Consider the following 15,390-nt stretch of genomic DNA (forward strand, 5'->3'; position numbering starts at 1 on the left):
GTGTATAGTAGTACTGTAGTAGTGTATAACAGTACTGTAGTAGTATACAGTAGTACTGCAGTAGTGTGTGCTGATTCTACTGTAGAAGTTTGTTTTCCCTTTCTGATCGATCGATTGATTGATTGATTGGTTGATTGGTTGGTTGATTGGTTGATTGGTTGGTTGATTGGTTGATTGATTGGTTGATTGGTTGGTTGATTGGTTGATTGATCGGTTGATGGATGGATCGGTCGGTGTTTCAGTTGTTTGATCGGTGAATGTAACTGTAACTGGCATCGGTTTGATTATAGATCATTGATTATAAACCACCTCTGATGTCACAGTGATGTCATCGTGGTTCAGGTGTTCAGGGTTTTTAACCTGGTCCTGTCTTGTTGCATCATGGGAAATGTAGTCTTCATTGGTCCTGCAGCTGCTGACTGGGTGTCAACAGTGTTAACGGTGAGTTGCACTGTTAAAGACACAGCTAATGGCAGTTTCATATTGATTCATCAGCTGATTGTCAACCCAACGATCACATGTTCAACACCAAGACGTCGTCTTCACGTCAGAGTTTCTCCGTCCTGTGAGAAAAACACGTTTAGGAAAACATCTGAAATGATGAATACAGGTTCATTTTTGCAATCAACTAATTGATTAATTGGGTAATGGCATCATCCGTCTGCTGAAGAGCTCAGCCGGAGCTCAGCCGGAGCTCAGCCGGTGATGAACCTTAAAGACCCACTCCCGTGAAAATCTTGTTTTTTGAGCTTTTCACATGTTCCTGTGGCATTTTTCTTGTGTTAGAGCACTTATCAGCAGAAAAGGAAGTGCAAAATTGCATTTCTGAGTTTTTCTGCCTTCAAACTGCTGTGAACCAATGGCAGACGCAAACTGGCAGTTTCAGAGAGACTGGGGTTGACGTGTCACAGCTCCAGGGGAGGGCACTAGTGCTACAAGCTCCTGCCCCACTCTGCATCTGGCTCAGAGGTGAAAGGCTTCACAGCTCGGTGTAGCTGTCCAGGTATAAACAGGTATAGTTCACCTGGTAGAGCAGCTTGCACTGTGAGCAAGGACTATGCTCCAGTCTGGGATCGAATCCCAGTGTGGAGTTTTACGCTAAACGCTCTGAATCAGTAATTGTACAATGTCCAGCTGTCAGCAAGCGGGGGGTGGGGTGCGAGGAGGTGGCTGGGCAGCGCAGTCTCCGCCCACCCTCCAGAGGTGCATTGCTAATGAGCTGGTTTTAAAATGACCAAAAAGGGTCGCGGGAGTGGGACTTTAAAGGCCTCATGCTGTGCACTTTTCTCTGGGTTTATTTACCTGCTGATATCCCTAACAAGATGTATCACTGCAGTGTTTCCCCCAGAAAATTTGTTAGTTAAGGTGGTGTCTGACCTGTCGACGGGGGGGGGTAGCGCGGAGATCTGTTGACGGGGGGGGGGGCGGATCGATCGACGGGGAGGGACGCGCCGTGCCGTATTAAAGTTTCGCTTTCAACACGCGCTGCTGTTATGCGTGCGCGCTTCTCTGTGGTGTGTATGTGTGTGAGAGGATGCGGCCAACGTCCGACGGGGGGCGGCGGCGGCGAATATCGCTACATTTTTTTTTTTTTTAAGATGTTAGTTTAGGCGGCAGCTCTTTGTTGTTAAGGCGGCCGCCTTAACAGGAAAGCGCTGCGGGAAACCCTGCACTGGTTTTGAGTACCTGTGATCTGCTTAATATCGTTTTTACGGCCCCTTTCTGTTGCCTCTTTCTGGAGCTCTAGCAGGCACAGGTCATTTGGCCAATCAGAAGAGAGAATGAGAACCTCTCCTCTGATTGGCTGAGTGGCGTGTGGTCGGGCCAATCACAGGCAAGTAACCGAAGCCTAAGCTGCATTCATAAAAATTGAAAAAAAAAAAAAAAAAACTGGTCGCAGTGGGCGGAGTTACCTTGTGTGTGACATCACAGAAAGGAGGAAGTGCTATCCGCTCGTCTTAAAGAGACAGTTCCTACAAATGGGCGGTGTGTGTTTCTCCGTTTATGACCAGTTGGATGCATGGGGCAGTGGTCTATATACGTGGCCCAGAGACCCCAAGCACCAAAACATAACCACAATCACGTTTTTCATGCCATGGGGCCTTTAAGTGTCGGTGGTGTTGTTGCTTCTGGAGGAGGAGTCACATGATCGGTGAAATCAACGTCACTGTGGTCGTCTGCTACAGTACATGAAGTACTGCAGTACTGATGAAGTAGTAATACTGTAGTACTGATGAAGTAGTAATACTGTAGTACTGGTGAAGCATCTATACTGTAGCCAAGCACTGATGAAGTATTTATACTGTAGTACTGGTGAAGTATTTATACTGTGGCACTGATGAAGTAGTTATACTGTAGCCTAGTACTTATGAAATATTTATACTGTAGCCTAGTACTGGTGAAGTATTTATACTGTGGTACTGGTGAAGTATTTAAACTGTGGTACTGGTGAAGTAGTTATACTGTGGTACTGGTGAAGACTTTATACTGTAGTACTGATGAAGTAGTTATGATGAAGTAGTTATACTCTAGTACTGGTGAAGTATTTATACTGTAGCACCGGTGAAGTATTTAGTAGTACTACGCGTCGTCCTGTCGTCAGTCTGAGGTCAAAAGTCCAAACATCTGATCACGATCTCCTGCTGCCGCTCAGTCTGGCAGCTGGACAGCGTGTGTTGTTGTTGTTGTTGTTTACAGCAGTACAGCGTGTGTTGTTGTTGTTTACAGCAGTACAGCGTGTGTTGTTGTTGTTTACAGCAGTACAGCGTGTGTTGTTGTTGTTTACAGCAGTACAGCGTGTGTTGTTGTTGTTTACAGCAGTACAGCGTAGTGTTGGGCGATTTTGACATTCTCAGATCGTCCCAATCGCCCTCCCTGGAGATCGCCGATAGAACTATCTATCGCCGGGGTCCGGGGGGGGGGGGGGGGGTTGGCGGCGGCGGCGGCGTATGAGTATCGCTTTTACCGTGCCCTGCTGTCATGCATGCGCGCTTCTCTCTGTGTGTGTGTGTGTGTGTGTGAGGGCTAATAACGGAGAAAGAGCGCTATGATCAATGAACGGAACGATATTGCGTTGCCGAAAGCCGAAAAATCTATTCATGGCGGACGTAATTTATTTGTGGCATATCAGTGAACACGTCGTCGGGCTGTGACATACAGGGCTGGCGTCGGCAGCCTAGCATAGACTGTAAAAAGAAGCCTAGTCACAGCCACAACACCAGCTAAACGTGTTTCCTCAAATTTGAGGCGGAGTGGCCACCCTGTTTACCACAGAGATGTTGTGTGCGGTCATATGACTACCTGGCTCCGTCTGATTGGACGTCGCCAGTGGCTGCATTTGATTGGTGAAACACTGTCATTTGACAGAGTATAGTTGGAAGCAGCAAGCCAAGCGGCTTCATTAAAACAAAACAAACAGATTGCGCATTAGATCAATAAAAAAGTAGCGAGTATGTGTGTGTGTAAAATCGGCAAGAAAACAAAACATCGCCGATCGTCCTTCCAATCGCCGATAGACGATTGGATCGCCAATCGGCACAACCCTAGTACAGCGTGTGTTGTTGTTGTTTACAGCAGTACAGCGTGTGTTGTTGTTTACAGGTCAGCAGTACAGCGTGTGTTGTTGTTGTTTACAGCAGTACAGGGTATGATGTTGTTGTGTTGTTTACAGGTCGGCAGTACAGCGTGTGTTGTTGTTGTTTACGTTCCCAGGTCAGCTGTGGGTGCTTCAACATGGCGGCAGCGTCCTACGACCAGCTGCTGAGGCAGGTGGAGGTGCTGAAGATGGAGAACTCCAACCTGAGGCAGGAGCTGCAGGACAACTCCAACCACCTGACCAAGCTGGAGACGGAGGCGTCCAACATGAAGGTGAGGCCGGCACGCTACTACACACTACTGCAGTACTACACTGCTGCAGAACTGTACACAACACACTGCTGCAATACTACACTACTGTCCACCTTTTTCCGAACGTCAAAAACGTAAGCTGCTCTTCCGGTGGAATTTTATGTTTACGTTTCCATGGTTTCGGTAGTCGCGGTAAATGCATGGATTTTTTTTTTTTTTTCAATGAAAATCTGTAAAACGCATGGATCATCACAGCAGCTTTTAACAATGGATATCACACAAACGGACATCCGTGTTAAAAAGCCAGCGTTAATAGATCCACGCGTTTACCGCAACTATGACAACAACGACTGAAAACCATGGAAACGTACGTGTAAAATTCCACCGGAAATGCAAAACCGGCTTCCGGTTTTGACCATAGATGACGTTCGGAAAAAGGTGGATAGTACTGTACACAACACACTACTGCAATACTACACTACTGTAGTACTGTACACACCACAGTACTGCAGTCAAGGGCGTAATTTTGGGTTAGACATTGAGGGGGGAGTTGCGATCTCTGCCCATATAAGGATTTTTTAAGCTAAAAAAAAAGTCGGTGTATATTCCTAGTGCAAATTCATTAACTTTGATAAAAGGATGAGGCTGATTTACCTCTTTATTTTTGCATTCCCATATTCGTTACAGTAGTAAAAAGGTGTTTCAGTCATTTACCACCACTGGGCCTCGTTCACCAATATCTTCATATCTAGTTTTCTTAAGAAAACTCTACGTCAGATTCATGAACGTGTTCTTAGACTGCCAAAATGTGCAGCTCTTTCTTACCAGGCAGATGAACTCATGACACAGTTGGTGATTTAGGCAGCTGGGATACGACCATGCTGACAGTTAGTCCGCCTGCAACCAGCTTCACATGGTCCGATTATTAAAGGTCCAGTGTGTAATAATTGTCAAGGTTTATTGGCTAAATCTGAATATACTACCCATGAATATATTTGTATAAGTGTATAATCACTATAAAATAAAATTTGTTTGGTTTTCGTAGCCTTATAATTATTCTATCTAGATTTTCACCTCATCGCTCTGTGCTCCTTAAATACTCCCAATCGTCCCAGTCGTGGTAAACATGTTTTTTGGTCCTCGGAGGCCACCGTCACTTTGCCGACGGGAGGGGTGAGTGCGAACGAGCGCTGCAATCTAGAATCTGAATGCTGGATGTCACGGTTTTCCCCTCCATTTTACAGACTGGACCTTTAATAATTTACATTTTGTTGCTTTCAAATGAAATTAAATCAGTAAAAACAACAACTACCTCGTACCGGCTTGGAGATATTTTCATCCACTGCAATTATGTGATTAATTAGGGGGTTATAACCTCCCTAACCCCCCCATAAATTACGCCCATGACCACAGTACTGTATTATGTATATAGTGGTACTACTGCAACATCTCTGCAGTAGTACCACTGAGTGTTAACAGCACTGATATCTTCTCTCTCTCTCTCTCTGTCTCTCTGTCTACCATGTAAACTCGGTGTCTCTCTCTCTTCAGCCCAGAATAGACTTGTGGTATTTTCCACCAATCACGCGCTGCGCTGCGCCTCAGAATGAGCTCCTTGTTGTTGTTCGCAGTGAGATATCTGTGTGTGTGTGAGGATCTTGGTCTTAATTTCCACAGAACAGGAGCTTAGGAAACATGTCGGAGTGAGCGGTCTGTGCTGTGCGATCATCTTTGTCTTTGTCGCTGTCGCTGTTGTTGTTTTTATCTGTTTCTTTGATTATTATTGATCTGCGTTGTTCTTCTCCTCATGTCTCGGGCCTGTTGTGTAGTTTTATTCTTCTTCTTCTTGTCGTGGTCGGCCATTCTTTATTGTCCACCTCTTCCTCTCCAAACTCGCTCACTTCCTGTTTCCTGTTTCCCGTTTCCTGTTTTGTGTGGATGAGCAGCAAACAGTCAGAGAGTTGTTAGTTTCATCATGTCGCTGTATGAGCGATGTCGTTTCATCGTGGTGAGTGAACAAAGCCTCGAGCTTTTATTCTGAAAAACAGGGCGAGAGACTCAGAGAGAGAGAAAGAGCGTTTTTTAAATCAGTTTGTTGTCGTTTTAATTGTGTTCTAATCTTTGTTGGTTTATTGATGATCGATCCTGTTAATGTGCTGCTGAGGTGTGTGTGTGTGTGTGTGTGTGTGTGTGTGTGTGTGTGTGTGTGACGCCCCCGGTGGCCACATGAGAAGAAAAAAAAAAGAAAAACACCCTGATTTCAGACAGTGATGCACTGTGATGTCACACTCCCACTTTTTATTGTCTCATCATGTGGAACAGGAAGTGCTGAAGCAGCTGCAGGGCACCATAGAAGAAGACTCTGGAGAGACGTCTGGATCTCAGCTGGAACTCATCGAACGGCTGAAAGGTAGCGGCCGGCGACGCATCTTCACTGACCTCAGTTCAGTTACGATTCACCGACTCTACAGTTCGGTTTGATGTGATTATACGATGCATTTAGATGCGTCACATCCTTGATTTTCTATGTTGCCACACATGGCTTTTTCATTAATTAACATAAGTAGTCAGATAAATATGATAAATGTTTTGTTTTTTTTAAACTTTATTTTCATGAAGTCATTTATTTTACAGTATACGAAGAAAGAAGAAACATGCAAAGAAAAGGCACAGGTGGGCGACAGAAAATGAGCTGGGGGAAGATGAATCGTAATGAAAACATGTGTACATTTTGTAGAGATGGAGCCTAGATCCAGGGTTTAGAAACATTTCAGCCAATAAGCATTGAGAGAGAGCATCGATTAGGACGTTAGGCGGCATTTTACCAAAACAAAACACAATTAGTTACATATAATATGATATTTTTTTATTTACAGAAGATAAAATAGAGAATATCATTTAAATGCATTTCCACAATACAGCAGCCTCCTTGGAGTCTGAACACGCACAACAAAAGAAAAGGGCCTATAGTCTACTTAAAGGTGCATTTGTTAATTTCTCAAAAAGAAAACGTAAATCTTGGCATTGTGCTTTAAGATGAACAAAAAGGCTCACGCACATCCAGAGTGCAAGCAGGTGCTGAGTCCAGGGAGACGAACATAAAAAAGAAGAAAAGGAAGAAAAGGAAAAATTTATTGGAGTCCTCCAATAAATTTTTGTACACCTGGGAGCATATACAGTGTGGCGAGTCCTTTTCTTCTTTTTGATTGTGCTTTAAGATAAATAAATAACCGTCTCTGTTTGAATTTAAAATCGATGATGTGACATAACGGCATCGATTCAGAATCGCCCTGTTAAGAATCTCGATGCTCGATCTTTGAAACAATTATTTATTTAAGGAGGGCAGTGCACATTAGTGAACATTAATAAATGTAAAGGTGCCAGTGTTAGCTAAAGGCTAATTTCCGACTGAAAGGTGAACAAAACAAACACACCCACTGTTACAGCTTATTGATCTACCATCCTCTGCTTACACACACGCACACACTCTGTCTAATTGCTTCTCTCTCTGTCTCTCTCTCTCCTGCAGAGATGAGTCTGGAATCTGCAGGTTTTAAGTCCAGGTCCAGACCTCCTCTTCCCACCTCCTCCTCCTCCTCCAGCTCCACCTCCTCTGGTTCGGCTCCTGGAGGAGCAGCAGGAGGCTCCGCGGCTCCAGGCCCCTCGGCGTCCGCGGCCTTCCCCAGGAGAGGGCTGCCGTCTGCGGGCAGAGACAGCCACGACCGCTGCCTGGAGGAGCTGGAGAAGGAGAGGTACTGAGTGATGTCACTACCATCTGCTGTGCAAGTACAACTACACACCGGCAGGGCTGTGTGCTAAATCTGGTATTGATCCAATACTAAGTAAATACAGGGCCAGTATTGCCGATATTGATACCAATACTGATACTTTTATACTTGCAACACAGTTTAACTCACTAGCAGTGCATCTAGTTTTGTGTAGGGGAGAGAAATGCATCATCATTTATAAAGTGAAAGCTTCAATATTTATGCGAATTTGAATGAAAATTTGTGTTTTCCTGATCATTGAATTATTTTGTAATTTTTCCTTTAATTAATCATGATTATGTTCATAATAGAAACACTCTGCTAGTTGAGCATGAGCCAAGTGAGAGAGGAGCAGAGTTCACCAACGTTGGTATCAATACTATCGACATTTTAGATTCATCCAACCACCTCTACTCTGAGCTGGTTCTGGTTACCGAACACAACTTTTAACCAGCCGGTTGCCATCTGCTAACGAATTATTACCTAGTTAACCTAGGATTTAAAAAATGTCATGGTAGAGCTCAGTCTAGTGTCGGATCAAACTACATCATCATGCCGTGGTTTGGGTTTTTCGCAGTGTTAAACAGTTGCAGATCAAACAGTATGGTTTGTTGCTGTGTAAAAGCATTTTTGGATCGAGTCTCGAACTTTCAAACCTTTTACAAGAATCTGCGGTGGCTCCCTCAGGGTTAAGCCGTAGGGAGGGAGGCGACAGGTCTCATCTAGTCTGTTAGAAAACACAAACACTCTGAAACCTTCCCAGTTGTTTCCTGAGACGATGCGAGGCAGAGAGGAGCGGAGCCGCCAAAATGTAGCGTGGACTAATAAATAAGCACCGATAATGACTGGAAACAAAACAACAACAACAAAAAGTTTTCCCCTCTGAGGCGGCTGGGGCGTAAATCTATTCTATTCCATTTTATTTTTATTAAAGTAATCGGTTACTCCAGTAATCAAAATGCCCATGCTTGCCTACCGAAAAAAAAAACTGGTTCAGATCCTGAAAAGTCGGTTTCCAAGAAATAGTTGGTTCTTTCCTGGGAACAGTGACATTATCAGTGGGTGTGTCTTATTCTAGCAGGAGGGAGGAGGAGGAGGAGGCAGCGACTGACGACCTGGAGTAAAATAATTAGCAGTGGTTTGATGAAGAAGCAAAATGTTTGGTGGAGATTTGGGCGTCGACAGAATTTTTTTTTTTAAAAAGCTTGAAAGCAGCAAAAGAATTCAATTTCAATTCAATTTTATTTATAAAGCGCATTTCATGCACATGGCAAACTCAATGTGCTTTACAATAGTTAAACAATTATAATACAATGCAATAATAGTGCAAACAATTAATGAAGTGCAAATTTAAAACATTAAAAGAAAGAACAAGATGTATGAATTTCTCTTTGGGGATTAATAAAGTGAAGTCATTCTTATCTTTGAGTTTGGGGGAAGAGATGGTCGAGGCTGAGTTCACTCCAACACCAGACCAGATAATGAATGAATAGGTGTAAAACACTGAAGAAGGAACAGAGACAGAGGCAGAAAAGCAAAAATATCGCCACTGTTGTGTTTGAAAGCGACCTGATTGGCTGCTGCTCCCCTGCAGGTCTCTCCTATTGGCCGAGCTGGACAAGGAGGAGAAGGAGAAGGACTGGTACTACGCTCAGCTGCAGAACCTCACCAAGAGGATCGACAGTCTGCCGCTCACCGAGAACGTAAGACAAGACCACCCTCGCACTGTAAACATTACCCATGATCCTTTGCTGCTGCTGCTGCTGCTGTTGTTGTTGTTGCTATGGAGAAGCCGCCAGCGCCGTCAGTTGTCCGTTGTGTTTCCAGTTCACTCTGCAGACGGACATGAGTCGTCGCCAGCTGGAGTTTGAGGCTCGTCAGATCCGCTCAGCGATGGAGGAGCAGCTGGGCTCCTGTCAGGAGATGGAGAGGAGAGCGCAGGTAGGAGGCCACGCCCCCTCGCCATCCCATCTTAACTCCTAATGATTTATTTATTTATTTAAAGGTTTAATAATCAGAGAGAATGCACATTAATAAAACATTTTAACAAATGTAAACGTGGCAGAATCTGCTGTCCCTGGACTGATGTTAAGTATAGTCGCCCTAAAAGAGAATTAAAGGATTTAGTTTTAAACATACAGATAATACATTAAAGGATTAGATGGCTAAATCTGAATTAAGCTTAAAAGGCAGAAAACTAGACAAAGGTCCACACACACAAGCAACATTAACTCGGCTCAGACAACAGACAAAACAGAAGCAACGTTAAGCAGCAACACCAACATCGACAAACATTGATTACACAAGACACAATAACAAACAAGCAGAACATGGACACTAAACACATTACAAGCCACGCACAAAAAGCAACAGTGAAACTAGACACTTAATAAACTGACAGGCGACATGACGGAGGCGTCAGAAAGTCACCGACAGCAGCAGATGTGGAGAAAAATTAAGCGCTAACATTTAATGTTGACAGATTTGACCACTAATTAGACACTTTTTAAAAAGAAAATAATTTAAAAGAAGCAGTTTGAAAGATTTCTAATGTGAGTAAGATGATGATGTCATGGAGACTTATACCATTTGTGTGTGTGTGTGTGTGTGTGTGTGTGCGCAGGCTCGTGTGTCTCGTATTCAGCAGATTGAGAAGGACATCCTGAGACTGGGAGCACGGCTGCAGGTGGAGACAGTTCAGGTGCCGAGCGACAGCAGCAGCGTGTTGGCCGCAGCTCAGGTGAGCATCATCCTTGTTTTATTGTTGTACAGTCATGGGGGGAAAAAACGGCGTTATAAAATAACAGCGTTACTAACGGCGCTACTTTTTCCAGTAATGAGTGATCAAAAAAGTTTCCCCCGTTATAACGCCGTTACTGACAATAAAATGCACCGATACTTGACTCAAGAAGTCTCGTTGCAACGTTTATCTCAAACTAACCGTGCGTCGTGGAGCCTTGCCTGTGCATTTTATAAAAAAATAACACAATAGTTACTTTTCCTTGGAATTAGTTACTTTTATAATGTAATAACCAACTCAGTTACTTTTGGGGGAAAGTAACGAGTAACTATGACTATTTATTACTTTAAAGCATTGTTTGTTGTACATGTTGTTTTTTTTTTACAACTAATCTTGATCTTCACTCTCGTCTGTTCGTCCTCCAGAGCTCCAGCAGCCGATTGGAGCACGAACCGGCCAATGAGACCAGCTACTCTGTGCCTCGACGAATCACCAGCCACCTGGGCACCAAGGTGAGACTCTATCTATCTATCTATCTATCTATCTATCTATCTATCTATCTATCTATCTATCTATCTATCTATCTATCTATCTATCTATCTATCTATCTATCTATCTATCTATCTATCGTTCTATCTATCTATCGTTCTATCTATCGTTCTATCTATCTATCGTTCTATCTATCTATCGTTCTATCGTTCTATCGTTCTATCTATCTATCGTTCTATCGTTCTATCTATCTATCGTTCTATCTATCGTTCTATCTATCTATCGTTCTATCTATCTATCGTTCTATCTATCGTTCTATCTATCGTTCTATCTATCGTTCTATCTATCTATCATTCTATCGTTCTATCTATCTATCTATCGTTCTATCGTTCTATCTATCGTTCTATCTATCGTTCTATCGTTCTATCTATCTATCTATCGTTCTATCTATCTATCGTTCTATCTATCTATCTATCGTTCTATCTATCGTTCTATCGTTCTATCTATCTATCTATCGTTCTATCTATCGTTCTATCTATCTATCGTTCTATCTATCTATCGTTCTATCTATCGTTCTATCTATCTATCGTTCTATCTATCGTTCTATCTATCGTTCTATCTATCTATCATTCTATCGTTCTATCTATCTATCTATCTATCGTTCTATCTATCGTTCTATCGTTCTATCTATCTATCTATCGTTCTATCTATCTATCTATCGTTCTATCTATCTATCTATCGTTCTATCTATCGTTCTATCTATCTATCGTTCTATCTATCTATCGTTCTATCTATCTATCGTTCTATCTATCTATCTATCTATCTATCTATCTATCTATCTATCTATCTCTATCTGTCTCTCTCTGTCGCCCCGTGCAGGTGGAGATGGTTTACAGTCTTCTGTCCATGTTGGGGACTCACGATAAAGACGACATGTCGCGGACGCTTCTCGCCATGTCCAGCTCCCAGGACTCGTGCATCGCCATGCGTCAGTCCGGCTGCCTGCCGCTGCTCATCCAGCTGCTGCACGGCAACGACAAGGACTCCCTACTGCTCGGTAACCGTGATGATTTTCACACCCTATCACCGTTTAGACAAATCTGAAATGATTGAAGAAACATTACTATTTCTGTGTGTGTGTTTTGTGTTGCTATGTGTGGTATTTATTCAGTTTGGGGGAATCACGGTGTCTAGAAAGCATCAGTGGCTGCAGCTGACAGGGACAGCTGACAGCGATAGCTAAGCTAACGGCAGCTAAGCTAACATCAGGACGTCAGCTGTTAAAACCGACAACGGGAGGGTTTTTTTTTTATGGACGGTTTATTGAGTCACTGAGTTATTAAAGTAAAACAGGTAGCTAACCGTTAGCCTGGCTAATCTATGATAACCATGACTAATTACAAAAATGTGCACACGTAAATAGTAATGTTTGTCCACCATTGGTTTTATAAACTTTACAAACATCAGATTAGTCTAAACGGTGATATAGTGACATGAAAAATTTGATATATATAGCGAAACTCTCGTCTGTCACTATTGTTCGAATGCTGGTTTTCTACCCGGAAGTAGTTGTAAACAACAAGGCGATTCGTCCTATTAACTATTTGACTCTTCCCGTTGCCTAGGTAACTCCCGTGGCAGTAAGGAGGCCCGTGCGCGAGCGTCGGCGGCGCTGCACAACATCGTCCACAGTCAGCCGGACGACAAGCGAGGGCGGCGCGAGATCCGAGTGCTCCACCTGCTGGAGCAGGTGCGTCACTACTGCGAGGCCTGTTGGAGCTGGCAGGAGAACCACGAGAGGGGCGTCGACCAGGAGGACAACCCCAGTGAGTGATGTCACACACACGCCGCCCAATGGGAGCGCGGAGTCACATACAGTGATCAGGGGTGCAAACTTGTCACCTTTCGGCGAAATTCGCCGTTTTGGATCCCAAATTGGTCATTTGTGTGATTCGTGTAAATCCGCAATAAAAAAAAAATTAGAGCGGGGGGGCGGTCCGGCGAGGCGAGGCAAGCCGAGCCGAGCCAATGCACCTGTCTCTTTAAGGCGCATGCGCCTTATCTGGATGACAACGAGTGGTGGCAGCGCTGCTCTTCTGTCAGCAATACACACCTGAAGCTTCACTTTTCATACAGACTAACTAACACGACTTTTTGAGCATGGCGAGTTAAAGAGTCGGAGCTAGAAGATGCGCCAGCAGCGTTGTATAGGTGCTGTATGGGACCGCGTGTGTGTGATGATCGCGATCGCGGCCAATTAGCGATTAGCGCGTTTAGCATTTATTAGCTCCAGTGTCTCCTTCTCTGGAGGAGGGTCTGGCGAGCGAGACTAGCTCCAGTGCGACCTGTTCAGCAGCAGCAGGAGGAGGAGGAGGAGGAGGAGGTTGACTGACTGTGGCAGGACACCTCTGCCTCTGTTTCACTTTATGTTGCTGGTAAATAATGTGGTTGTAAGAGTAGTAGGCTAAAGTTAAATTATTTTGTATGCACTAATTAAAGGGGCAGAGCTTTAAGAGACATTTTAGCTTTTATATTTTATAAGATATATTTTTTGTAAGAACCACAATTAATAAATATAGGTTATATATTTCAATGAATATCTAATTGTTCTTAGCATTTGTTAGATAACTTTCTTTGCCCAATAAATTAAAACATGTTGGAACTATCAATGTCTCCTCTCTTGTAGCCATTATCTCACCAACTTTTAACCTCAGACTGTCACAATGATGTATCAGATGTCAGACTGCCTCATTCTTTAAGTTTTAACCTGAATATACGAGACATGATTGATTTTCCCAACGATCAAAGTATATGAAACTGAACCGAAAACCATGACCACAAAACCGTGAACCGAACCGTTTGCTTGAACATCTTTTAAATACATACTGCCGCTTAATATGTTTTATGTAGCCTATGGCATTTTTAAGCTTCATGTGTGTTATTGGACAGAAAGAGCAGCGCTGCCTCGGAGCATAGCCTACGTACAGAAAACACATTTACATCAATAAATAAATGTTTCACAATGAACCAATCAGTCTGTATTAAATTTTATTTAGTTTGAAGGCAAGGTTTGCAAGGTTCATCTGATGGACATCGAGGGACAGATTCTCTCATGCTAAACCTGCATAGGCTGAAGACCCCCTTCACATATTTCAAAACCAAACACAGAGAGACAGATTGTGCAGGTTTAACAGGAGCAAAAGCTGTGCAAACCTGAGTAAATCTGGACCCTAGTCTCATGCTAAAATTGACTGTAAATTCACCTTTAAAGTTGGTTTTTTTTTTTAATTGCCCGGGGGAGCATGCCCCCGGACTCCCCTAGGGGGTCGGTATCTTGTCACCTTTTTTACCCCTGATGAGTTTGCACCCCTGAGTGATGTTTAATGGTATGTTATTATTGTCTTTGATGTATATAAATAGTAATTAGCTGTGTTGATGTGTTCAGTGCCGTCGCCAGTGGAACATCAGATCTGTCCGGCCGTCTGCGTCCTCATGAAACTCTCCTTTGACGAGGAACATCGACACGCCATGAACGAGCTCGGTGAGTCTGAACCGCCGTGCACAGGGTTCCTACGCATCCTGGAAAACCTGGAAAATGGTTGATATACTTTCCAGTCATGGAAAATGAGAAACAGAAGTCAAATGTCCTGGAAAATTATGTTTTTTCAAATCCCACCAACGATTTATTTTCCAAAGAAGTGAGAAAACGATGGGTGTTTCCAGTATTGGACCTAGTAGAGAGCTGTTTTGCGTGTGATTTAAAAACAAAAACATGTGTTTGCGTTCGTACATACACACATGTGCCAGCTGGGCACAAAACACACAACATAACACGACATAACGAGGGTAGGTTTTGTGCGTTCATTAAAACAACATAGTCAACATAAGCACATCATACGTAAAAATATGTAAAGAAGCTGCTTGAAAATAGGGAGAAAACATTTCCTGTTAACTCTTTGACTGCCAAAGACGAGTTATCTCGTCTTAGCGAATCCAAGCGTAGTCTGCCAAAGACGAGATAACTCGTCTTAGCGTTTTTTTAATGGCAACGCCATGTTGAATGTCTTGCCCTACTCCTCTGTGAAGATCAGACTTGTATCATCAAAATAAAGTGCAGAAAAACACATTTGGATTGAGAGATATAAAAACTATAGTGTGTTTTTCCCCCCTCACGGAGCGGAGCGGGTGTCTGACTGCAGCGGCGCCGCTCCGTGACACTCTGGCCGCCGATGAGAGCTTACGGGGCGGCGGCGGGGCTCATGGCGGCTCGGCAGCTCGTCGAAGCTCCGTGCAGCTCCGTGATACAAAGCACAAACGTTAGTAACAACAACACCTTTGATCGCTCGTCGTTAGTCATCAAGAGCGTTTGGAAAGTCGCCAGATTTTGCGAGAAATCACTCAGATAACAGCTTGAAAATCCCCGATCTAGTGTGGATGAGGAACGGACGGCGCCGGCGAACGTGACGAGGAGAGCTATGGTGGTGGGAGTGTCTGTTGTGAGCGCACATGTCTGTGGCTGTGAGTTCAGGGGGCGTCAGCCAGAGCTGC

General features: G+C 43.7%; 1 protein-coding gene across 8 annotated transcripts in view; it reads left to right on the forward strand.

Annotated features, from left to right (window-relative positions):
* apc (APC regulator of WNT signaling pathway) overlaps positions 1–15,390 on the forward strand; it is a 34,035-nt gene that overhangs the window by 6,409 nt on the left and 12,236 nt on the right. For 5 of the 8 annotated variants that reach the window (XR_015037239.1, XR_015037240.1, XR_015037241.1 and 2 more), the window contains exons 2-12: positions 3,712–3,867; positions 6,169–6,256; positions 6,481–6,519; positions 7,376–7,598; positions 9,208–9,316; positions 9,441–9,554; positions 10,237–10,353; positions 10,779–10,865; positions 11,722–11,899; positions 12,468–12,668; positions 14,288–14,383. Coding sequence is in view for 5 of the 8 variants with exons in the window: in XM_085792729.1 (XP_085648855.1) it covers positions 3,733–3,867; positions 6,169–6,256; positions 6,481–6,519; positions 7,376–7,598; positions 9,208–9,316; positions 9,441–9,554; positions 10,237–10,353; positions 10,779–10,865; positions 11,722–11,899; positions 12,468–12,668; positions 14,288–14,383 (1,387 nt within the window). In the remaining 3 variants the exon portion in view is untranslated. Of the gene's footprint in view, positions 1–3,711; positions 3,868–5,687; positions 5,855–6,168; positions 6,257–6,480; positions 6,520–7,375; positions 7,599–9,207; positions 9,317–9,440; positions 9,555–10,236; positions 10,354–10,778; positions 10,866–11,721; positions 11,900–12,467; positions 12,669–14,287; positions 14,384–15,390 lie in introns of those variants that run through there. The other 3 variants (XM_085792732.1, XM_085792731.1, XM_085792733.1) reach the window with 3 other exon arrangements.

This window comes from Trachurus japonicus, chromosome 12 (assembly GCF_045865225.1).
Source record: "Trachurus japonicus isolate A0001 chromosome 12, Traja_1.0".
NCBI classification, from domain to species: Eukaryota; Metazoa; Chordata; class Actinopteri; order Carangiformes; family Carangidae; genus Trachurus; species Trachurus japonicus.